The following is a 25,304-nucleotide window of genomic DNA, read 5'->3' as shown; positions in this document are numbered from 1 at the left end:
CAAGGTATTACAGCTGCTCGGGCTGTTAAGATCTGAGGGGAAAGATCAATATGCGCTTCTGAAGTTGTACCTCCAGAAAGGGGGGGCGGGGGACTGAAGGGCGTTAAAATACATCCGTGCTTGGCAGTGCTGTCCAAACTCCGTGCCAAAAGATAAACCACGCTTTATTATTCTGATTTGAGGCTGAAATTGCGCTTCTTTCTCCTGAAAGGTCCCTACAAGCACATCAGCTGAGGATGCCCAGGGCAATGAAGATGCCCGTGGCATGGAGTCCCAGGGCTGGATCCAACCTTCCCAAGCAAGCTTTGGTAAAGGGCTGTCCAGGCGGAATACAAACCGAGTGATACCCCCTCCCCGCCCAGCACCGGCAAACAAAAGCCAGGCAAGAGGCTGGCCCCTCGCAAGCTGACGGTAATTAAAAAGGCCTGTAAATGCCCCACAAAAAGCACTTCAAAGGGACGGCGACTCCAGCGAGACCACGCGGTGTAAAAATTATGAGTTTTCCCCACAGGGTGCTTTGTGTGAAAAGGCCGGGGTCGGTGGCAAACGCCACTGCCCGCTCCAGGGGGACACAGGGGCTCAGTGGAGCATCCCAGGGTGTGGGTATGGGTGCAGCCCTGGTACCTCAAGAGCACTGTAAGTGTCCCACTGCCACCACAAGCAGATCTCTGCTCTGCCTGCTTAAAAATCTGCCTAAAACGGCCTTCTGCTTTTTTTTACTTGAGGAGCTCTCATAGCCCAGCCCCTTCCTGCCACCCACTTTTGGAAGCGAGAGGAGACCCACTCCCCTCCCTCCCTACTGAACAAGATGCATGGCTCTTGGCCGTTTGATTACTTTTAAGTGTATATTTTCCCCCTCAAACAGAGTGAATACAATGGTTAGGAAATTTGACAGAAAACTATTCCGAGCCATTTATTGCCTTAATGCGCACCTTTGTCCAACAGGCAGTTTTGACAGGAGCGATAAATTCCAAATTTATGTCAACAGAGCATATGTTGAACACCTCATTTCTGAGCTAAAGCGGCATGCTGCCCCATAAATCACCCTTCTGTTTGAAATGAAAGTAGATTACGGGCCCGTGTTATTGAGCAGTTAGAGCCATAGTCGTATAAATCAGAACTTTTAACTCCAGGCGATCCGTTCTGCAATTAACTAAAGGGCACTTTGTCATCTCCGGGCCAGGGCGCAGCTTGGCAGGGCGGCCGGCTACCGAGGGGAAGCAAGAACCCGTCGCTGCCGAGGAACGGCGCCAGCGTGGCCGAGGTTCTCTTGGTACCTGTTAGAGCAGTGAGTCCTGAGACAAAGCCTGGAGCAGCGTGAGGCTGGAATGCAGCCTGGCACGGGAGATCCAAGGCAAGGGGCTGTGGGGGCTTGCACATCTCTGCCCACACCCTGCCTGATCTGTGTTTTGGACATCAAACACAGTGGGGGAACTGGGAGGGGTGTGACACAAGGAAAGCAGCAGAGTCCTGACAGGTCCAAAGCCAGGCAAAAACATGCATGAGTGCAGCACTCAGAGTCCTGCACTGACAGAAATCAGTCCTTGGGACTAACACAGCAGTTTTGCTGCATCTCCCAAAGTCCATGCACCAGGTCGAGATCCCCATCCCACTGATTTCCCCCATCCACCCGGCTGCATTTCCCTGCTTCGTTCCTCTGCAACTCCCAGGGATGTGGGGCCATGGGATGCAGGGCAGTGGGACCAGTGGATGCTGTGGGACCACTGGATGCTGCAGGGCAGTGGGGCCAGGGGATGCTGGGGGGACCCAGCCCTGCGAGCGCTGGCGAAGGGCGTGGGTGTGAGGGGCAGCTCACCAACCGCGGGAGCGTCAGTGCTATAAAAAGATTCAGACACTAAGTATTTCCTTTCCTATAAAATATTCATTGCTGTGCGCGAGTGCCAGGGAGCACAAACCTCCAGTGGTTCTAACTTTGTGCCGCAGCAATAACAGAGTTTTATGGGAGCCTTCTGATTTTATTTATACTGGGCTGTAACCGCGGTGCCCGCCGGAGGGGTGGCCACCAGCCGGCATAGCCCCACCATGGCACACGTGATGCACCAAACACTGGCCAGGCCAAGCGGGACTGGCACTGTTTTGCATCCCAGCAACATCCCCCAAACCCTCCCTGCTGCCCCACTTCCACTCATGTCACCATCGCCCAGGTAAATTGATATGAAATTGATTCATCCCTGATCTATTTTATCAAGACTGAGGCAGCAGTGGCACGTCTCTTTTGGAACAAGGGCAGAGGGGGAAGCCAAGGTCAGTGGGCAGCAAGCGGTGGCAAACCTCACGCTCTCCATCCTCTGACACCTCTGTCATGCCCGAGCTGCCGGTAGGGCGATTCTCCCTCTGCCGTGGCTGTTTATGATGCTCAGGGACTGATACCGGAGCGCGCGGGCCACGGTGCTGGTGGCTCGGCTCCTGCAGTCACTGCTCTGCCCTCAGCTCCCAGCCCGTAGGATTAAAATAGCAGGGAGAGCTATTAAGGGCACGGGGAAGGGGGAAGGGAACTGATTCCATCTTTTCGCTTTAATAAACTAAGAAGAAAAAAAAGAAAACACCGACAAACACCTGCCCTCAAACCACCACTGCTGCTGAAAATAAATAAATAAATAAATCTTACAGAAAACAGAAATGGAAATAAAGATTTTACTATGTCTGAAGGTTTTGATAAAAAAAAAACAGCCAGGGGAGTAGACAGCTATCAATAGAAAGCCCTGAAACTCCCTGCCTGTACAATATTTATATTTACCCTGTGTTAATTTATGAGCTCAAACCAGATCCTGCGGTGTGACATCATTCCAGCACGATGCCAGCCCTTCCCCTTCGAAAAACGCCAAGAAAAGGATCCTCCTGTCCTACCACACCTGACACAGAACCAGGACACAAACACCAAACACACAGTTACAATCTTTTTTTAGACCCTACCCACAACAAGTATGAACCAATACTGCCAAAGAGTAGTGACTCCTAGTTTGCCACTGGCCTGGGCTGAGCACATGTGGCAGCATCTCCCATCGGGCACTCCCAGCATCCCACCAGAACAGCACTTCCAGCATCATGGCCTGGGAAAAAACTGGCCACAGAAAATAGGGCAGCATATAGATTTTTTTTAATGTATTCCAAGGACCTGGTTTCAGATTCATATTCAATATTCATTATTGAATGGGATTCCCCTGGACAGAGCTTTATCCCTGCCAGCACTCCCTTTGTGTATCCCAGCCCCCCCATGCAAGGGAGTCCATGGACTCAGGCCAGATGGGACAAGCATGGATGGGAAACCATCAGCTGCATCTGAGGGATGCAGCCAGCAGTGGGGAAGTATCTCCTGTCCGTCACAGACAGGGGCACAGATGCTGCCCCAGCTCTGAAGCTGGAGAGATCCGCAGCTTTCAGAAGGGGATTCGGAATGCAGCCACTGCACACTTTACTGAGCAATGGTACCGGGTCTCAGCAGCTTCTGCTGGCCCAGGGAACAGCCTTGCATCTCCACTGCACCACCTGGATACTGATGTAAACAGAACCACGATTCCACACTGTCACGGTGGGGATGGAGCCCAGGCACCGAGGGGTTAACGCGTGGCGATGCACGCAGTTCTGCCTGGAATAACTGGCGCTAATGTGCCGTCCAAAATCATCATCCCCATTCTTCGGGCATCTGGTGACACTGACATGCTGAGCACTGGAAGAGGAGCGCTCGCTGGGCTGGGCAGCCTCGGCCCCAGGCTGCGCTGGGCATCGCTGAAGCGGCGCGACACGGGTGTCAGAGGCATCAGGCAGAGCACGGGGGGAGCTGCTTATTCAAAATAATACAAGATCTCGACAAAAAGGCAAAGTGACCTTCGTGCCGAGTACATCTGCCGCAGCAGCGGCGTGATTATGCAGATGTTTTGATTCCTAATTCAGAAATAATAAGCGGTTCATGGATTCCAAGTTTAAAAATATATTCGTCATCTGGTTTCTGTAGCAGCACGTGTGCCACTGGAGCACCAGCGAAGCGCCGGCCTCAGCCGCTCCTTCCTCCCGACCTTCGGGATGGTTGGGACACCTGGCTCTGAGAGCCCGGTATCATGCAAGGTGTCCCTGCCCCATGGCAGGGGCTTGGAGCTGGATGAGCTTTGAGGTCCCTTCCAACCCAAACCAGTCTGGGATTCTGCGACAGACGGAAAGCATTCAGCACGGCGCATCAGATGGTTTCCAGGGACAACAATCCCAAATGGTCCAGGCAGCATCATCCCTCTGCTCCCCTGTACGTCCCAGAGCCCTGAGGAGACGGCAAAAGTCCCAAAGGAACCAAAAGCAGGGATACAGGGAAGAATGGATATGCTATTGGGATGCTAGATCACAGAGCAACTTAAATGAGTGGAAGAGTTTTTTAGGGCAGGGAGAATTGTCTGTTAATTTCCACTCTCTTCGATGATCTGACCACAGGGCTGAGGCTGGACACATATCAGAAACAGAGTGGTACCCATGTGGCTGCTGCAGGGATGAGCTGGGATGGGCCCAGGAGCCACTTCCCTGCACTGAGCTCCCCTTCAGGGAGTGGGAACAACCCCCCGGTGCCAGATGGAATCAATCAGCAGCTCGGCTGCTCTGTTCCATCAGGGAGACACATGCTTCCCACCCCTCACTCCCCTATGGAGATGATGACGATGCTGATGCCCCCTCCCTGGTGCATCCCTGGTTTCTGCCCCGGTTCCCCCTCAGCCCACCTGGGAACTGCAGCCAGGAATGGGCACAAACCACAGGCAAATGCCACCACTCCCACGAGCAGCCCAGATCCAGAGGAGTTTTATAAGGTAATCAAATATGCAAGAGATTCAACAAACTAATTTCAAGCACACACCTGGGGTCCTCTGATAATGTCGGTTGTGCCTATACAGCACAAGGATTAAAATTTCATAGAGTCATGATTTCATCAGTCGCTAAACTACAAAGGATTAATTAACAGCCAGGGAAGAGCTCATGGCTTGGAAATACAGTCTTAAGGAAAATATCTATCTCGGCTCTCCAGATGTCAGCACACAGACGAATAAAGCTTTGATGAAAACACTTTCTTATTATTAGCAACTCCAAAATATTGTGTTTTTGTAGCTAGAATTAAGAATGCCTGATTCCAATCTGCTGCCGCCTGGCTCTATGAATAGTCATGTGCCCTCCTGGAGGACTGGTTTGGGCTCCTGGGATGGGACCACTGGGTGCACACCCAGGTTTTATGCCTGAATTTTGGGGATGGGCAGAGACACCTCCCTGGGTCAGGGGATGGGAGAACCCCAAGCGTGCAGGAGTCTAGCCAGGGGTCTCGCCTCTGCTCTGTGCACACTGCCTGCCCTGCACTCACCGACTCCCAGATAGGCTCCCAAAGCACTCCCCACACCAGTTGGGCTTCAAAAGTTTGAGAAGGAGCACAGGAAACGGCCGCAGCATTGGCAGCGCAAGCGGTAACAGCAGCACGTCCCCCCCCTTCCCCGGGAAGATGAATTAGGGAGCTGTCAGCGAGGGACAGGCGCAGCACCGATGTTGCTGTACAGGGGCAGTGGAAGTGTCTTTGATTAATGAAACCGTAATGCTGGGCTGTTACACAGCCCTTCTCTGGCAGCAGAAATTCCCTCGGACAGGCTGGCGATGCCACGCTCCCCATGGATGCTTCTCCCAGACATGGGCTGGTCTCCTCCTCCCCTCTGCCAGTGTCGCTGCCTTTGCCCAGCCTCACACTGCCTCCTCAGGAGTTCCTGGGGCGGACAAATAACTAATTATTTTCAGTTGGAAGTCGGGAGATGAACATTATGCACCTTGTCAAGGCAGTAATTTAGTGTATCCACACTGCACTAGGCTTTGGAGAAACCCAATGTGCCCAGGGCGAGGAGGTGGCAACAAGGAGAGTGCCCTGGCAGCTCAGGGACTGAGGCCACCGCTGTCCATCCAACTGCAAGATCTCCCTTAGAAAACATATACTTTGGGAATGACTATGGAAATGGGAGGTGTCAAAGGAGCTCAAACAGCCCAAGCCCCAGCAGAGCTGTCAGCACAGCACGGTGTGGCACGTGGGGCTGCATCGCATCCACCGTGTCCGAGCTGGCTCTGCTCCCGAAACCACACAAACATCTGCGCAGAGGGAGCGAGCGGTGCTGGCTGGAATCGCACTGTAACCTGTCATCTCATGGCAGAACAACATGGGCAGACGCTGCTGGGCCTCGCACAGGGGGACAGCAACGGGGGCACAGCACCGGCAACTTTCCCCTGCAGTTTTTCCCTCCTGCACCCTTTTCAGCACTGGTGCACTAACAGGAAGATGCTGCCTCAGCTCTCAGTAATTAGTTTTGCTCAGCCTACAACATGTTTTGCTGAAAAATAAATAAATACCTTCCGGGCGAGCCAAGCTCTGAGCAGGACGCCAGCACTGACGGCACGCTCCGCTCCCCCCAGCCCCAGCCAAAAGTACGCGGTGTCCCAAACCCGGGCGTTGCTGAGCCATCCCGGCACCGTGGGACCTCCCCAAGGAGGCTTGCTCATGGTTAATTCATTTACGAGCAGCCTCACCCCCCGCCCCAACATGCACAACAGGTTCCATGCAAATTCGGGAGCTTTTAAATTATACCGTTAATGAAAGAAAATAAAGGCAGTTAAAAGGCAATTTGCTCAATTGGTGTTAATATTTAAGCACAGCATGTGCAAAAATGAGATCGCAGAATTCGGTTTTTCCATGAGAAAACTTTTGGTTCAACTTTCCTGCAGAAAGGACAGAGCATGGCAGCGAATGAGGTGCCCAGGGTCGGGTCTGGAACCCCCTCAGTAGCAGCCAGCCAGGCTTTTTGTTAAGGAAACATCCCCCATGTGCCCCAACAGCTCCCCAGTAACCATGAGACCAGCAGTTCCTCCTCTGCCAAGGGCTGATACTGCCACTCCCTTGCACACCAGTATCCCCACATCCCTGGTGACTCCCTGTAAACCTTTCCTGAGGGCAAGACAGAGACAGGGGGAGCCCTGAACATCCCTTGCACCCGTGGGACTCAAACTATCTGTGGGAACTGGAGCACGAGCAGGCAGAGGCACCACCAGTGTCACTCCCAGCACCACAGCCCCAGTGCATTCCCAGCTCGGCACATCATTGCCACCAAACGTAAAACATAAACACATTGGGAACACGGTGGACGCTGCACCAGCAAACAGCCAGGACAAAACCACAGGAAAGCACAAGGTGCCAGGGGACACCTGAGCCACAGCCAGCAAAGCTCTGGTCATTGCTTCCCACGCCAAAGGGCGATGCTGGTGCCACAATGATAACAAATTCTTACAGCAAACTGGAAACAGTGACCTGGCACCAAATTATTGCAGGCAAAAGCAGCTGACGCTGCCCTCGGCTCAGTCCCACTCCTGGCCCTGCCCTGCCTGGGGGTTACGACGCTTGCATAAATTCGCTTTCAAAACAGGAGCCGCTGGTGAATGAGACCTCGATTTCTAATGGTTGGAAATATTTTGTACACTCTGCTGCTCCCTCTGTACCCCTTTGTCGGGGCTGAGGGCTGTCGGTTAAAGCGGGTACCAAAAGACCATCTGTAGCTCCCGTCTTTACAGAGAAGTTTAAATAGGGGGATGAATGAGCACAGGAATTAATGAATGATAAAGCCGTATGGTCCCAGTCAGCCTCCTACGCTGGGATGTGGCATTCAAACCCTCCCAGCCTTCTGCCACAAAGAGATGTTTCTATGCTACAAAAAAAAAAAGGAGAAAAAAATAAAAGGGGGAGTTGGTGCGTGCAGGTTTTTAACAAATCCAGCGATTCACCTCCAGGTTCCCACCCGTTTTCCCTGCGCCAGGCTGGGGGAAAGGCATTTGGGAGGGGAAAACAGGGGGTTCCCTAGAGCTGCCTGCAACCCCACTTGACAGGGAGGGAAGTCAGAGGAGTTGGCTCTGGGGCTCATCTGTGCACTGGGTGAGGGTCTTGGCCAGAGTACCCTGGGGTCTCACACCAGCAAGGGTGCACAGGTTTTGGATAAGCCACCTAGACTGACCGTGCTGCATCCACTTAGACAGCCTTTGAAGCATCCCCCCACCTTATCCATTTGGGACAGCTTAAAGATGCCTGGTAAAAAGTAAGGAACTTGGAAAGGCCTGAAGGGCATTTCAAGTGAGGGGTTGTGGCAAGGGTGTGCTCTGTTCCCAGAAGCACAACCATTATAAACCAGTTCTATAAAAAAAGGTACAAAAGAGAAACCCAAGACTCAAGGAAAGCTCACAGAAATGAAGGCTGCTTGCCAGTGCCAGAGAGAAGATGCTCTAGCTCATGGTGGTGTTGGCTGGAGATTAACAGGTGACATCCAGGGAAAGACAAAGACATGCAGGAAACCACTGACATTGCTAGAGAATGGCACCTGACAGCCCAGGCCCCCTGAGAAGGCAAACCCAGGATCAAACACCCCAAATCTGTTCAATTCCTATTCAAGGATCCGGAGCTGCCGGGGGGGGAACATTTGTCTCCAAAACAAAGCACAAGAGGCAGAGGGAGCACGGTGCAGTACTGGAACATTACTTGTATTTTAAGAGCCGTCATGTGTAAAGCATTAGCAGTTTTGAAATTGCATTCTCAAGTTAATTAAATGGACTATCTTTTATACATAAAAAGTGAAAGCACACAATCAAAAGCTATTAAAGAGGAAGTGTCTTTTTGGAGCAGGGTTCTGCCTCTCTGTGCCCACTCCCCCGACCTGAGCATCCCAAGGGAGCCACTGTCCTGGTGTGCCAGCACAGTGCCAGGGAGGCCATCTGAGCTGTGCTGAAGCTCAGGTACAGCATTGAGCTTCGCCAAAGCCCATGCTTGGGCACTGCACTGAGCTATCCCATGGGTCCATTTTCCCGCAGGAGCCATATGCACTCCATTCAGGGAATTCCTCTGTACAGTGACATTTGCTGGCTGGTAGTGGTGTGAAAACCCATGGCAGCTATCTTTGCTGCAGTAAAACACTGACCTTCAGTTTTAGGCAGGAGGTAAAGTTCACCATTGATTGGACCCACCATAAGCTGTTGATAATTACTATTATCTCTGAGTTAATCTTGTGAGAGGTCAACAGTTTTATAAAAATCTTGCAAGCTGTGTCTTTTACCTCCCAACTTCATATCTGGGTCAAAAGGTCAATTACTGCAGCTTGCTGACTTGAGATTTCAGAAAAAAATGCCCGGCTCCCACCTGAAAAACCCACGGGAGCAGAGGGAACATGGGCTGGTGCCCGCCATTGTGCAGGCAAAGCACCCAAACCCTTGGGCTGTGAAGTCAAGGGGAAGATTTTCCCAGGTCAGAGTTATCCCAGTTCATGAGCTGAGCTGGGGTTGGTTGCTCACAGACTAAGGAGTTGGGGCATTCCCCACACTCTGGGATACAGCCAATGGGTCCTGCGCATTGCGCTGGCAAATGCACAGTCCCTGCTTCACTGGACTGTGTGGCACAGGGCTCAGAGGATGCCAACCCCCACTGACAAAGTGCTGTGTGTGTGGGCAGCTGCCTCCCTGCCCAGGCACACAGAACGAGTGTTTAAACTCCTGGGCTCCACTCCCACACCTACCCATGGAGGTGACAGATAGAAGCAGAGCAGCAACCCACGGAGGGGCTGAGAGAAGCCCCAAAGATGGATGAAGGTGTGACCCTCTTTGTGATCCTTCCTGCCTCCCCATGTTCTGCATCACCAAATATCATCGCTCCTGTTATTTTACCCCCCTGACAGGATGCTGCAGGGCAGCTCCAGGCAACACCTCACTCAGGGAGCAAAAAAATCTGTCAGTGTTGCTGCAGCCTCTCCCGCGAGCGCAGCCCGGCCCGCGGAGCATTGCTCAACTGCTCGGCAGGCAGGTGTCATAAACAAGCAGGCACATGGCAAACATATCGATTTCCCGGAGCTTATCGCGCAGCAACCAGTGCTCAGTTACCAGGCTACTTTAATATGTAATTTACTGCAAGAAGGGAGAGCAGGGCTGAGAGCGGCTGGAATATTTACTGTGGGACGGACGGGGAGGTGGAAGGTGTGAGCAGGAGGGAGGTACAGTGTCTCTTGCTTCCAGCAATACTTAGTATTTTCTAACTATTAAAAAAACCTCACCCCCTCACCACTGCAACAGAGTGTTTACACAGATGCCATTAATCTTCTTCTGCAACTGTTTACACTATGAAAATACAGTCTCAGCTGCCCAGGCTCTCCATCTCCTTCATTTAAATTCAGATGCCTAATTTCTGTCAAAACAGAGCCCACCAAAATTACCTCCATCCATTTCTGGTGCTCAACTTGCCTCCTCTTCTGAGAGCCATCTGGTGGAGTGTGGACTGACCCCAGATGAGAGCGTGGAAAAGCAGGAGAGAAGCGGCATTTCAAAGGTTTTTCCTCTCCAGCCTATCTGGACCATGAAATTCAAGACCAAAGCCCAGCCTGAGATAACGCTGCCACCCTGATCCAGTCACCCACCTGCACCTACCTGCCCTAGTCCCCAACCAGGAAGGAACCATCCTGTCTCCCTCTGGCCCTGTCCTGCATCCAAGGGCATTTTGCAGATATGACCCTCGAGGGAATCCTGGGACCCGCAGGAGGTTGGTGATTTCAGAGCACAATATTTTAAAAATCCCCCTTGTACAGTGCCTCTCAGTAGATCTTTTGGAATTTACAAGATAAATAGTGGTAATTTGATTCTTATCTTCTTCAAATCCAATTCTAAGGCAATTCTGTGTAAAGGACACTAATTATAGCCCAAGGGGAAAGAAAAGGTAACCCATCAGCCAGAATACACTGGAAACATTTAAAGGGGTACAGGGTGCTGAAAAGTCAAATAGATTTCAAATCTGCTCTTGCAAGAACAATAATTTCTTGGGTGAAAATGATTCTCGGCACTGTTCCCACTCCCCAGCTGGTCCTTTCGGTGGGCAGCTTGCTCCACAGACCCTTTCAAGGCTGCCTGGCTGCTCCAGAGCCAGCCCAGGACAGGCAGCAGCACAGGGACAGCCCCATCTCTGTGCCCAGACAGTCACGGTGCTTTTCATCCTCATTTCCATGGCATTATTTACTAACGAAAAGGCAAAGTTTATACACACAGGGGAATGTGATCAGCAACAGACCCAAAGGTGACAAAACCATCACTCATTAGCACAAATATTATGTATTTTTGAACACACATACACCTAAACATGGGATATTCTAGCTCCAAAACACCTCCAGAGGCCAGGAGCCCCCGCATGCTCCAGTCACGCAATGGTTCCCTGTTTGCTGCTGAAGAGCACCCTGAGGAGGAGGAGGATGGTGGTGAGAGCACACCAGCCACTGCCAGACAGCACAGCCTGAACATTACACCACCTATAAAATAATAAAACCCCGATGCCGGGATGTGGAGCCAGGATGTGGCAGAAGACGATGCAGGAAGAATCAAAGGGATTTGGCAATCCAAATGGAGCCTTGTTTAATGAGCGCTGCCGTGGGCTGTCGCTCCACAGGCATTAACATCCATCGTTACTGTCCCTCCGAAGACGACACAATTATTCCCTTTATCACGGTGACACTTGCAGCTAACTCATGTCTGACCCTGCCCGCCAGTGCAGGCGCCGTGCGAGAGGTGACCAGAGGTAATTGAAAAAACACGCACCAGAGACCGGAACAGAAGAGCTGCCTCAGCAGCGACCCTCGGCACAACAGGTGACAGCGATGGCACCTGGAGGACGGCCTGCGTGGGCACACGGGACATCACCGCTTTGCTGAGGTGGCACGTCAGGCTGGCCAGGGGCACGTGGGACAGCAGAGCCACGGTCCCTGGAGCACACGGTCCCCGGAGCAGCCTGGCTCTGACACATCGGTCCCCACGGCCGCGCACCGCAGCACTGTACGAGGTGGCGATGGAAGGGCCCTTCCTCAACACACGGATCACTGGCAGGAAGCTGGCCATGCAGGGACGTTTTGTTCACTTAGCAACAAAGGTGCTAATCAGGGAGCGAGCTGCTCTCCACCTCCAGTCGGAGGAGGATGCGGCACAGCTGCCCGTGCCGGCAGCAGCCAAGCCCGTGGTGTGTGGCCAGCAGAGTGGACTCTGCCATGTGGCACCAGCACTATGGGATAAGGAGAAAAGCATCCCAAGTACCATCCTTGGGAGACGCACATCTCTGTGACACCCTGCTCAGCCCCCCAACCTCAAGGTCCCTTCTTTTACCATCCTCCTCCCATCTTCTCGCTGGGCACAGCTGGACGGGTCCCTCTCCCACAGCAAGGGCCAAAATGTGAGCTCTCCTCCCAATGATGCCCACCCACATCCTCAGCACACAACCCACCAGAGCCCCCAGCTCCCCCCACACATGTGCTGGGTGGTCACAGCCCCTGCTCCAGGGCAGTCCACCACAGCTCCCACCCTGCTAAATAATGCATTGGCCAGCGCTCACTGCTGCAAAGGAAGGGTGATAAACATTTCTGCACTGCTTTAAGTTACGTTTGGTTGGATGCTGAGGGAAGAGCTGCCTCCAGCTAAAGGGTCAGAGAAGCCAGAAATCAATACAAGCGCTTGCATCTGCATCCTGAGATCCCAGTGCCCCTCCCCAGCTCTGTGGGCAGGGCTGGGCTGGAGGCATCCCCCAGGCAGGGCTGGGGCCATCCCCCGGCAGCCCTGGTGCTGTCCCACTCTTGGGTACTGCTGACTCAGCACCCTGTGGGCTGGGAGCTGCCGGTGGCCCGGTTCCCACCACGGCACCTGCCCTATATGTGATCTTCCCCACAGTTCCCAGCAATGCAAAGCCCAAATTCCCCCCCAAAACCCAAACCAAATGCTGCCCTTCAACCAGCATGACAGTGAACTGAAAGGACAGGGAAGACACAGTAAAGCCAGGATGGTATTTCCCCATCCTTCACCCAAAAGCATGGGAAGTTGGGGACCTGGGAAGAGAAAAACCATTGCTTTTCACTTTTTTCCATTGGAAATATTTTCATCCAAATTAAAATGTTCCTGAGGTGATTCCTGCTGGAGGGAAGGGGGCTTTCTACCAATTCATAGCACACCACTGGTTCCCACCAAGGCAAGCCACGTGCAAGAGAAGCGTGAACCAGGCTCTGAGCACCCCAGGGAGGCAGGGCAGCAGTGGGGGCCCCCTCCACAGCCCCCCCAGGGAAGGGCAGCGCAGGCAGAGCTACCTAAAGAAGCTTTGCGTGCGACAGGTACCTCTGGTCACTGCTCTTATTCGCAGAAGCACCCTGCCCCACACTCAGTGCTCGGGTATCTTTTCTACGAACAGGGGGAAGGTAAAAAGAGAAGAGGAAATCACCACGTTCCTGGTAAAAATAGCAGAACGCCCCGGAGGGAGGGAGGTACAGAGGGAGGGTTTCGGTTCCGAGCGCTGCGCTGTTTCGTAGAAAGGGGCCCTGGTGCGTGAGCCAGCGGTGCCCTGCTGCACTCTGGCCACCCCATGCCATGTGCCGCTGGCAGAGGGTCCCCGCCCCAGTGCTGTGATCCATGTGGCACCGTGACCCACGATCCGGCTGACCACGGCACGGTGTAAGTGGGACCGTGTGCCAGTGCCACGCCGGTGCCGTGCGGCACGGGCGCAGGGGGGCTGGCAAGGGGCCGGTGATGCGTGGGCACTGCACAAAGCCGGCGCCTTATCTCTCCCACGCAAAGGCCGTTTGTGTGCACGGCACAGCCGGCTGTGACCGCAGCCCGTGCCCAGCTGAGATAAGAGAACTGTCACCAGCGCTGCCTGCGCTGCCGGCAGCCAGCCCCTGCCCGCATTCGCATGGTCTGAGAGCCGTTGGCAGGGTCTCTGCACCAGGCATCCCCTCTGCACATCCCCTCACTGCTTCCCCTCATCAGGGAGCCCTTTTCTGCACCAATTTGTGCTTCCCATTCCAGACCTGTGATCATAGAATGTCTTGGGTTGGGGAGTACGTTAAAAATCATCTCATTCCACCTCCCTGCTGCAGACAAGGACACCTTCCACTTAGACCAGGTTGCTCCAAGCCCTGTTTAACACGGCCTTGAACACTTCCAGGGATGGGGCATCCACAACTTCTCTTCTACTGTTCCAGTGCCCCAGCACACTCACAGGGAGGGGTGATGCCTGTGCTTGCAGTTGTCCCTGCTCCTGCACCACAGAAAAGTCTTGAGAAGCCAAAAGAACAGCCAAAGACACACAGTGAAATCTGGAAAGCAACGGGTCATCCCAAAAGCCTTGTGTTGCCACGCACATGCCCTTCCAAGAAGGCCAGCGGGGTTTTGGTTGGGTTTTTTAAACACGCAGCCTATGCTGCAGTGAAATGAAATTTCTTGGAGTCATAGCCTTCTCCGGTTTACTCTGTGCATGCCAAAATTAGTACAACCTGCCCCTAAATACCATAATAAAAACCACGTAGTAAGCGCTTTGCCTTTATGTCAGCGCTGGTTTCTAGGAGGATGAATCATGCTTCCTCCTTAGTGCTCCTTTCTAATATGATTTACTATAAATAATGTGTGGAGAGAAGAACAAGGGAAGGCGACCAAGGGCAAAGCATGTGGAGCCCAGCACTATCCCCAAACTCAGTGGCAAGAGGATAAAAGCAATTCTAGAAGTTGTGATGGAGTGGCAAACAGCACGTGGGTTGTAACTGGTGCAGTACCTGGTACAGAAATTATAGAATCATAGAATACCCTGAGCTGGAAGGAACCCACAAGGATCATTAAAGTGACTCCTGGCCCTGCACATGAAAGCCCCGAAAATACCAGCACATGCCTGAAACTATTGTCCAAATGCTCCTTGAACTCTGGTAGGCTTGGTGTTTGGGAAGCACCAAGCTTGGGAAAGATGTTCGACAGCATTGAGTCCAACCATTCCCTCAGCAGTGCCAAACCCACCACTAAAATATGTCCCCAGGTGCCACCTCTACATGTTTTTTGAAGCCCTCCACCAGTGATGGAACTGGTCTGGTGCTCGGGGCTGTGGGATTTTTCAAGTTTCTCTTTGTTTTTCTGCTCAGTCGGTGTTTCCCTTCTTTATAGGTCACCAAGGTGAGCACAGGCATCTTCCTCCCCACCACAAGTTACATTTGCAGATGGATGGAGGTGTATTTTTTCAAAAAGGGGGTGCACAGGTCCCCTCTGCAGCACACAAGGCAAGCACCACAACGTCGCCCATGCCGGCATCCAGCGTGCTCCCCCATCACTCTGCCGCTGCAGCGAGGCAGCTGCTCCTCGAGCAGCACTAAACAGAGCACGGGGTTATCAGCCCGGCTGATACACGCCGATAACCAGCCCATCTCCCGCGCTGACACCGGTAACAAAGCAGGGTGTTTAACGCTGATTTATGGCGGGCAGGCGGCTCTAGCCAGGCTCTTGCAGCGCTCGTGCCTACGTGAAGAAGCGTTTCCTCAATCGCACACTGCCGGCTTGTTTGCTAAACAGCACGCCAATAAAACAGCAATGAGACAACGAAGGCCAATGGAAACCTGAACCAGCACGGCAGGGCACGTATCCAACCATAATCTACTTAAAATCAGTTAAGAACACTACAGCGAAAATGATCCGGGCGGCCCTGGCCCCCAGCCAGCGCGTGAGCCTGCGCCGCAAAGGCTCGCTCCCGCAACCTGAATTTTAGGGTGATGATCCCTCCTTCAGCTGCAGAGAGACCAAGGCAGTGCATGCTCTTCCCCAAAAGAGAAATCCACCTTCTTTGTGAATCATGTGGTCCAACAGCACTTGTACCCTCCCAAAGGTACCTGTTGCTCTCCTGTCAGCACAGAAGTTACCCAAAGCAGTGCCAGTGCAAACCAGTGTGTTCCAACTGAAACCAAGTGGTTCAGGCACGCCTCAGCCTGGATAAAGATTATCCAGAATAGATACGCAGGTGATGCACCTGAATGCCCCACAGCAGGTCTGGGCAACTGGGCCTGAGCAGGAACAAGAGCAGATGTCACGACTGCACTGGGAGCTCATGAGCTCATATTAAAAGGTGTCTGGCCACACGCAGACTCCCCTGCTGTGTCTGCATTTATTCCAAAGGATGCACAAACCTTTTCCTGTTGCTCATGTTATAGGAATTCATCCTGTTTGAAATTCCCTCCCTGTTTCAGCTGGTACCCATCACTGTACCAAGTCCCTACCAGGGCTGGGGCACATGCCAAACTCTGCCCAGGGCACCAGCAGCAGAGCAGGATGCATAGCCCTCCCCACGAAGGAGGGAGTGATGTCCCGTGAAGGACTGATCCCACCATAAAGCGCTGAGCCAGGCCAGGGGGAAGAACCCCTTGCCGGCAGAGTGACACAAGCCAGGACTGCTGGGAGAGAAGGAATGAATGGAATAGGCTAATTTACACAGGAAGTGAGCACTTACCAGACCCTTCATCCCAACACACAAAACCCTCTGCCATATCTGGAAGCAATTACACCCAGTTAACATGATCTGCCTGCCACTAAAATTAACTGCAAACAGAAATATTTTTCACTTTTGCAACAGGAGATGCCATGGCCCCGTGTTTGGCTGCCGGGAAATATTTAGTAATTACTCATTTAAAGCCTCTCTTGAAGCTGTCAAGGGGTGGGGAGGGGGGGAGTAAAAGAAAAATCTTGCTAATTGCAGGCAAAAAGGAAAATGCAGATCATTTTACTCCATCCAAGGAAAACAGATTTACACACCAATATAACTAAAGAGCCAACACCCCGTAGAAGTGGGGAAAGCTGTGGGAATGCTCTGTCACCAACAGCCCGGGCTGCTCTACACCACTCCCATGCTCCACGGGGAAAGGAAGAAAGGGTGGACAGCATCATCCCTGAACCATCACAAGCTCTCTGAGGGGCCCTCTGCACAGCCAAAAAGACATTTTAACCAATAACATTCTGCGAGGTGTAACGGGGACTGAGGAGGTTCTGCAAATCTCACCGAGCTGCTGCAGCACCAGCCAGTTCTCTGGGGAAAAGCCACCCAAGTGTCCTCAGCAGGGCAGGTTTCATGCACCAGGCAGGCATAAATAAATAAACAGAAATAGGTGTTTACTGGTGGGAACCTCAGAGCTTTGCTTTCTAATGCAGCACACGCATAACTGATGCACAATAATGGATGGAATAACGTGAGAGCTGAAGGGGGCTTTTCCCCCTCTGCACTTGGAGCTGGGCATGGAAATGGTTAAGTCCCCCACTGAATAAATCAAAAGTTCAAGGCTGCAACATACCACGCCATATTCCCCCTCTGCCCATGACAAGAACCAGAGAGCCCCCGAAATCCCAAGCATCCTGCGCAGGGTCTCGGCCGGCGCTCACAGGTTACACGCTCGGGGTCAGCGCCGTGGACCTTAGCTGCAACATTCATTTCCTGAGCGGGGCACGTCCCCCTGCCCATAAAGCTAATAAGAGCTTCCTCGCCCGGCCGCCCCGCGCTGCGGCCCGGCAGCCAGGAACGCTGGTTTCCATTAGCCCCTTATGATGCCAGGTGCCGCTAATAAGGCCCATCAGCAAGAAACAAGAGCTGCCAGGTCGTCCTCGGACTCTGGAAGTAATCACGGTCAGAGTTTGGGGGGCTGCTGCCTTGGCTTTTCCTTCCCTCCCCGCCTTGCTTTCCATTTTTTCTCCATTTCCTAAAGTTTCCACTGCAGCGGAACATAAATTGCTGAATGCTTAAAATAAAATAAAAACCTACTACTGTATTCGGCTACCAAAATTAACACTAATAACATCTCACAAAGCACTTGGGATCCGATTTATCACGTTTATTGCTTTAATGGTACGCTGCATCTGTTTCTCACTGTGACATGCCGAGCAGTGCCAACGTGCCTAATGGCATTAGCAGTACAACGCTCAGCTAATCCAGGCGGAGACGGGGGAGTGGGGCTGGCAGAGGAAGACCCAAAGGCTGGATCCCCATGGGAAGCTGCTGTATTCCCAAGTAGGAGCACCTTCCACCCAAACCCACCATACAGGGAGCATTCACCCACCGCTGGCCTCCACTGGTCTCAGGACACCACCAGCACGAAGCACTTTCGTTTTCCAGGCCAGTATCTCCATCTCACACCGACACACGTGGCGAGCGCTGCCAGCAGCCACACGGCTGTGGAGGGTGAATTCCTGAGCAGCACCAGTTGGGATGCTCGGCTGTGCCACAAATGAACCATACAGAAGCGCATCCCCACCTGCAGCCTTTCCAGTCACTATCATTTCATAAAAGACATGGTTTAATTTTTAAAAAAATGTTAGGGTATTTAACTTCCCAGTGACAAATTATGCCAGGCTCTGCTGGCAGCTCAGCACGGCTCTCACCTCACAGCTCGGAGGTTTTCCTTCACAAAACAACCCCAAAAAGGGCTGCTGAACTATGGCTTTTTTGTCTGCAATTAGAAGCAACGATCGATACTAACATTAGATTAAGTTTGAACTTCGCTGAACCCAGAAGGAAATCTTTTATAAAAAAAATTAAAGACTCGCCGACTCAATCTACACTCAATTAGTCAAAATCATAAGCTTGGTAAAGGATTAAAAAATGGATCAAGCAGCAGCCGCCGGGTTCAGGGACCCAAAAAACCTGATCAGAGCTAGTGCCGAGGCTTGTGGCCACTCGGCCACCAAAAGGTCACAGTTCAGCACTCTTGGGTATGACACAGCACCAATGATGCTGCCACGAGGCTGAGGAGCTGCACACGGGGCCGGGGTAGATGACTGTCACTAGGGCACTGTCTGTCACCAAGGGCCAGTGGCCCCCTGTGCTTGCCAAGGCCAGGCCAACCCTCTGCTCTCCTTTTTCTGCACATGCTTCCCATACTAATGAAAACAGAAACAACACTCAGAAAGCTCCAAGACTATAAACATATATATTTACAGTTCTATAGGCATGTGTGTGTGTAAACAAACAGCCCCACCATATGCATGGACTGCCTGTGTGCTGTAAACAGGCTCGGCACACACCAGCTCATGGAGCTCCCTGTGGAAAGCTGGCACTGGGTGGCTTTGGGCTCTCTCACCTGCTGGGTGGAAGCTGCCACGCTGGGCAGCCTAGCACCCCACAGAACAGAAGGGTACCCCCTCCCCACAAGCTGCTCCCAGCCCCCAGCTCACCGCAGCTGGGAACAGCTCTGGTCAGGTACCTCCACGCTCACATCAGGGTCGGAAAGCAAAACCACAGCAGCGACTACACGGCAGAAAGAGGTCAGCGAAAGCCAACAAGCGACACCCCGGTGCCCCCGGCACATCCTGCCCCCACCACCGGATTTCTCAAGGAGTTGGTGTCCAGAGCCCGGTGTGGGACACAGATTCCCCAGACCCTCCATGCACCAGGAGGAGCCCACTGCCAGCACAGTGCAGCTGGCACCAGAGCTGCTCCGGCAGAGAGCTGCAGATCCCAATCCAGCGCAGATGCTGGTTAACAGCTCCACGAATACAATAGGATCCCACAAATCCTTCCCCAGTGGTAATTCTCACGATGTATTAGAAAGCAAACACTATAAAAAAGCCACATGAGACCCTAACTACACACAAACCACCTGGGATTTAGACTTGAGGAGGCGGGGGGTGAGTTCATTGGACTGTTGCCGAATGCCTTTCAACATGGACGGTCTAACAGATCAGTTTAAACGCGGCTCAAAGGATTTGGCTCACCCTGCAAAGTTTGTCAGTGCCAGGTAATTGGTCTGAAAGCAAGAACAGGCAAACAGAGTTTGGCACTGGCTTAAGCAATTGCCTTCAAGGTTCCTCTGGCAGGAGCCAGTGCTGAGCTCCGTGCTCCGGGCAGACCCCGAGCCCCTCGGAGCATGGTGTGTGCCCAGCTTCCCGATAAGGATCATGAATAAGTGAGAAATAAGTTACGGCTGAAGCCACGGCTGTCAAAACAAGCCGAGTCCAGGAAGGCACTGTGAAATAGGGGCTGTCGTGCTGGACAGCTGGGTCACGCTCTCCCATCTCCCGACTGCGCGGAGAAGGATCTGACCGCCCAGCCTTCCCTCCTTCCGGACACATCCACCGCCGGCGAAAGGAGCCTCCGGGCAGCCCCAGCATCGCCCTCTCCTGCGGCCGCAGCACTCGCTGCTCTGGGCTTGGAGGGGGAAAGGGAGAGGCTCGAGACCGTGGCAAAAAGGCACGTTAAAATTCTCCCTGAGCCCTCACTGCAGCTCTCCCGGTGACGTTCGGTCTGCATCACCGCACGGCCGAGGCAGCTTCGGGCACGTAACCAGCGCCAGCCCCAGCTCCGCCGCTCGCGAGAGGGGGAACAAAGCCGAAAGCGGGTGTGCACCCACACGGAGCCGGGGATCCTGCGAGGGGCGAAGGCTGTCCCGGCAGGGTCCGTGCGGCACAGCGAGGGGCGATGCTGCCGACGCTCGCAGACCCGCGCGGGGCTGGGGATCCCGGCACGGCAGCTGCCGCCTGCACCGGGAGCGTTCGCGGGCTGAGCGTGCGGGAAGCCGCTGCTCCGGCACCCGGCACCGGCTCATCCCGCTGCTCCGGCACCCGGCACCGGCTCATCCCGCTGCTCCGGCACCCGGCACCGGCTCATCCCGCACCGCTGGCGGGCGGCGAGCACCGGCAGCACGGGCTGCCCTGCCAGAGGCGCGTGCCGGCACGGCTACCGGCCCTGAAGCGCCTTGTGTGCATCAGAACTAATTAACCTGTTGATTCACTAAAAATCTGTCAGAGTGCACTGCCCGGGGAGGCAGGGATAAGCTCCGGCACCGCGCCGGTGCTGCCTTCCCCAGGCAGGACGCTGCCGTCCTGCCGTGGGGCTGCAGCCACGCTTCGGGCCAGCACAGTGCTCGCCAAAGCACGTCCGGAGCCATGGGATTTGACCGGCGAAGCCGATTTCGGCGTGGTAATTAACGTGGTCCCCCATTCCCCAGACAAATCGGAAAACGAGCTCTGGTTCCCGAGCCGCGACCAGGAGGCGGTAAAACAGCAGAGCACCGAACTCACGTGTCAGTAACCACCACCACACTCCCACCCTGCAGCAGGTCCCCGGGGTGCAGGGCTGGGAAGTGAGCACACAGATCGCCCCTACCCTGAGTGCAGGAGCCCCAAAACTGTATCCACAGGCGTTGGAAGTTCAGTCCTGCACCCATTCCCGCAGGCACAGACCCGCGGCTCTGCAGTTGCCTGAGCCTCTGTGCTCGCCCCGGCATCACCCAGCCTGACTGTCGTGCCACTTTGCACAAAGTGCAAATGTTTCATAAATCGGGAAGTCGAGCGGTACAAAACCCCCTGGGCTGGCAAGTCACTACAAGGTGGAAGCCTAAGTGCCACTGCTGCCTGCACTGGTGTGCCCAGCCACTGGCACAGGAGGGACTAGCTCTCAGTAAAGGGTGGGCAAGAGCTGCCTGACCCCACAGCATCCCTCTGCATGCAGATCTCTGAACTCAAAGGGTGGTAACTGTGAGCTGCTTGGGAATGCCAACCAGGGAAACTGATGGGGTCTGTGCTAGTGGGAAACACCGACGGCCCCAGCCCCATCCAGTCTGTCCTCCCCAGCAAAGCACTCACTGGAAGGAACCTTCTGGTACAGTTGCCAGACCTAGGGGAGTTGCAAGAGCCATTCCTCTGAGCACACTATTCCACAGCCTGGTTTTAGGGTACACGGCAGAAACTTTGCACCAGCACACACAGAACGCCCAGCCAGAAACTGAAATCCTCTGGCAAGATCCGGGTGCCCGGTGCAGCATACCACAGCACGGCCTCGGCACTCACCTGTGCTGCTCGAGGGTCTCGTTGTCTGGCAGCTCTGCCCCGCACACGCTGCACTGCTCACCCAGGGTTCTGCTCTCCGTCTTCATGCCAGCTGCCAGCTCCCCCAGCTTGCTGAACAGCTCCCGCTGGATGAAGCCCTGGGGCAACAGCCCCCCATAGGCACTGAAGTCCATGGAGACAGCCAGGGCTGGCTGCACGTGCAGGGCGGACGCTACGGCAGGCGGCACGCCGAGCACTGGCTCAGTCTTGTGGTTCGGCAGCAGCGAGTAGATGCCCAGGGGCTTCTCGCCTGGGGTGGCAGTGGATGGCTCTGGCCCCAGTGGCAGCCCCTGACCAGGTTCAGGGGGCGGCTCGGCGCCCTCCTCACGGGCATAGTGCAGTTCTCGGGCGCTGGTGATGACGCTGCTGCGGGTTGGGGTGCCAGGCCCTTCCTTGCCCTTCTCATCAGGCTTCTCCCCACTGGAGGCACCAGGCTCAGCTGTCCGGGGGCTGTCATGACTGGAGGCCTCATCCACCTGCATCGCTTCGGTTTTGACCTCTGCAAGGCCAGGGAGGCGGCGGGCGGTGGTGGGGTGAGAGTCATCAGGGGCACTGGGCGGCAGGGTGCCCTGCAGCAGCGACTGCCCAATGGTCATCAAGCTGTCCACCGCTGCCTTGGTGGGGCTCATGGCAGAGAGGGAGCAGTAGGACACAGAGGCAGAGGGGCTCTGCTCTGCTGTGGCTGCCGGGAGGCTCTGGCCGGTCGCGCCAGCATAGCCAGCCTGCTCACCAGTGGGCTTGGAGATGAAGAGGCCCTTGATGTACCTCGACTTCCTCTCCTCCTCTTCTTCGGCGGTGGCACCTCCGTCAGTCATGGAGACCTCAGCATCGTTGTCCTCAGAGGCCTGGATGGTCTCCAGGATCTTCAGGCACTGCTCCTCCAGGTACTCAATTTCCAGGATCTCGGCGGCATAGAGCAGGTCATCCAGGTCTTCGACCTTGGCCTGCAGGGTAGCGGTGTATGCGTACTCCAGGATCTGCTGGAACGTCTTTGGCGAGAGGAAGTCCAGGGTGTAGTGCTGGCTGTTGCGGTGGAAGAGGATCTCAAACATCTTGCTGGTGCAGGCCAGCACGGTCCGGTGTGCATGGAACTCCTGGCTGTCCACCATGATGACCACGTCACACAGCGTCCCCGCCAGGCGCATCTGGTTGGCTTTGTGCAGCAGCCCGGTGGGGTGGCAAGGGTTCTGCAGCTGGATCAGCCCCATCTTAGTCAGATCCATGGTGCGCCCCAGGCTCGCACATCAGGGTGTCTCGCCGTCGCTCAAATCTGGGACCAGCTTTGTGTGCCGACTATCTGTGAAAACAAAAGGCGGAGGGGGAGAGGAGTGGAGCGGGAAGGGGGAGCAGGGAGGGAAGGGGGGAAAGAGAGAGAAAGGAGAAAAAAAGATAGAAAGGGGGGAAAAAGAGGAAAGCCGGGAGGGAGAAGGGAGAGGAAATAGGGAGAAGAGAGCAGGGAGGAAAAGGGAGCGGGGAGGAGAGGGAAGTTAGCCCGCAGCCCAGCAGCGACTCGCCCGAAACTTTCTGCGCTGCTCGGCGGAGCCGCGGCCGCCGGAGCCGCGTCCCCGCCGCCGCCGCCCGGAGAAGGGAAGAGACGGGAAGGAGCGCATCCCCCGCCACCGCCCGGCTCCCGCTCCGGCCGCCCCGTCCTGCCGGTAGCGCGGCCCCATCAGGTGCGCGGCGAAGCGGCAGAGCCCCGGCCCCGCGGCGGGGGGGGGGTCCCGGGGCGGGGGGTCCCGGTGCCGCCCCCCCTCGCCCGCACTCACGGCGGCCGGCGGCTGCTCCGGCAGTTCGCACTGCCCGCTCTCATCGCCGCCGCCGCCGCTCGCCGCGCCGCGCAGCAAATCACGGCGGCGCCGGCCCACGGGCCGCCCCGCGCCCGCGTCAGGCCGCCCCCACCCACCCACCGCCCGCGCCCCGCGCCCCCGCGCCGCGCCGGGCTGAGTGCGGGCGCCCCCGCCCGGCCCCGCCCCGCGCAGCCCCGCACCTTGCGGGGAGCGGAGCGGGAGCGGCTGGACAGCGCTGCCGACAACAAACATGGAGGAGCCGGAGGCGGCGGCGGGAGCCCGGCACCCGGAAGCCTCGCGGCCCCGCGGAGCGGCCCCGGGGAGCGCCGCGCGTGCCCCCGGCCCCGCTGCGAGCGGGGCTGCGCGCCCCGACGGGCTGCGCCCAGCGCCGCGCCCGCCACAGACAAAGCCGCCCCCGCGTCGCGCCTGGGCGGACCCCCGGCCCCGGGGGAGGAGACGGCAAAACGCGCTCCCAGAGCGCAGCTCGGGGTCCGGCCATGCGTTCCGGCCGGGAACCGAGCGGGGTGTGACACGATGTGACACCGAGCGCGCCTCGCCCCGACGAAGCTGATTTCCCGCCGACGAAATGCCGACCCTCACCGGCGCCTTTTGTACGTAGGGACGCGCAGGGTGCCCGCGCCCCGGGACGGGCCGTGCGAGTCTGCGCAATGATCGGCCATGGTGGCTTCGGACAGGGAGTGAAACACAGCAGGGAGACACCGGCAGCACCGTGATTCCAACAACAGCACAAGGCAGTGGCACGAGACACGGGCCACGAGCCGAAGGAGCTGCACCCCGAGCATCCTCGACCAGAGAGGTGTGTGCACCCTGGCTCCTTGCTGGTGTTCACACTCGGTGAACCCAAAGACCTGTATCATCCTCAGGGCATGGCAGGGTGCAAGCCACAGAGAGCTCTCCCTCCTTTTCTCTCTCCCTCCCTCCCTCCCCACACCACCCATGGCACACCACAGCGCAGGGCCCGGCATCGTCAGCTAAAACAACAAACACGGACGGCATTAGTACAAAGATACCCTTGGGGTAAAGCAGCGCAAATGTAATCTAAGGAGAACGTTATGGGAAAGTGTGTTTATAATTATAATGGGATTTAATGTACTTTGGGACCAGATGATAGCAGTCATTTAACGAGAACAGCCTAATAACGGAGGCCTCACGATGCACGGCAGCGCTGCGTGGGTTATTAGATGCATACGATAACATCGCGCTCACCGTACTATAGTTAAGGGTGAGGCATCAGTTACCCCTATTTTTTCGGGGGTTATAACTCTGTTGTTGTAATTGGCACAGAGTGAGGACGCAGTGCGCAGGCAGCCAGCGTGCCTGTTGGATGGGGTTTTTAATTGCCTCAGACTGCTTGAGTTCCTCCCTCTCCCAGACTTTAAAATTTGAATGGCTAAGAGGGGGAAGTAGTGAGACATTGTGGTTTCAGGTGTTTGTTTACCCTCCTCTAACTTTTAAAAGGCTTGATTTCAGGACTGAAATTTTGCAGGTGGTTAAGTGTACATTTTTAGTGTAGCTCACATGAAATTAAGCTGCGTGAGTCCCATTAGCAGTAATGGAAATCCCATGGCTAAATTCCCAGGCAGCATCCTGAAAATTAACCCCCCAGTCCTTCCTGTCAACTGGTGCATTGCACTTATTATTGCTCCTCTAATACATATAGTAAAAGCTACTGAATTGTTTAAGAGACCTGCTTCCCACAGCCACCTCTCCCCAAAGGCACCAACTGGCCTGGCAACCTCGAGCAGGGAAACCCCACATGCCCTGGCAGTGGGTGTCCAAACCCTCCTGGCATCCATAGTGTCAGCATTATGGGCAGAGAGTGCC

General features: G+C 55.1%; 1 protein-coding gene across 4 annotated transcripts in view; it reads right to left on the bottom strand.

The window, feature by feature from the left end:
- The window catches only part of ZBTB16 (zinc finger and BTB domain containing 16), a 54,046-nt gene extending 30,370 nt beyond the window's left edge, over nt 1–23,676 (bottom strand). Inside the window, exons 1-2 of one of the 4 annotated variants that reach the window (XM_050322819.1) lie at nt 23,660–23,676; nt 21,634–22,969 (exon numbers count right to left, since the gene is read on the bottom strand). In XM_050322819.1, coding sequence (XP_050178776.1) covers nt 21,634–22,895 — 1,262 coding nt within the window. In that variant the 5' untranslated portion in view covers nt 22,896–22,969; nt 23,660–23,676. Of the gene's footprint in view, nt 1–21,633; nt 23,346–23,438; nt 23,541–23,659 lie in introns of those variants that run through there. The other 3 variants (XM_050322817.1, XM_050322818.1, XM_050322816.1) reach the window with 3 other exon arrangements.
- Between the last annotated feature and the right edge of the window lie 1,628 nt (nt 23,677–25,304).

This window comes from Myiozetetes cayanensis, unplaced genomic scaffold, assembly GCF_022539395.1.
Source record: "Myiozetetes cayanensis isolate MyiCay16 unplaced genomic scaffold, myiCay2020 scf29, whole genome shotgun sequence".
Taxonomy (NCBI): Eukaryota; Metazoa; Chordata; class Aves; order Passeriformes; family Tyrannidae; genus Myiozetetes; species Myiozetetes cayanensis.
The sequence above is the reverse complement of the archived record's forward strand: the minus strand, read 5'-3'. Positions and strand labels throughout refer to the sequence as shown.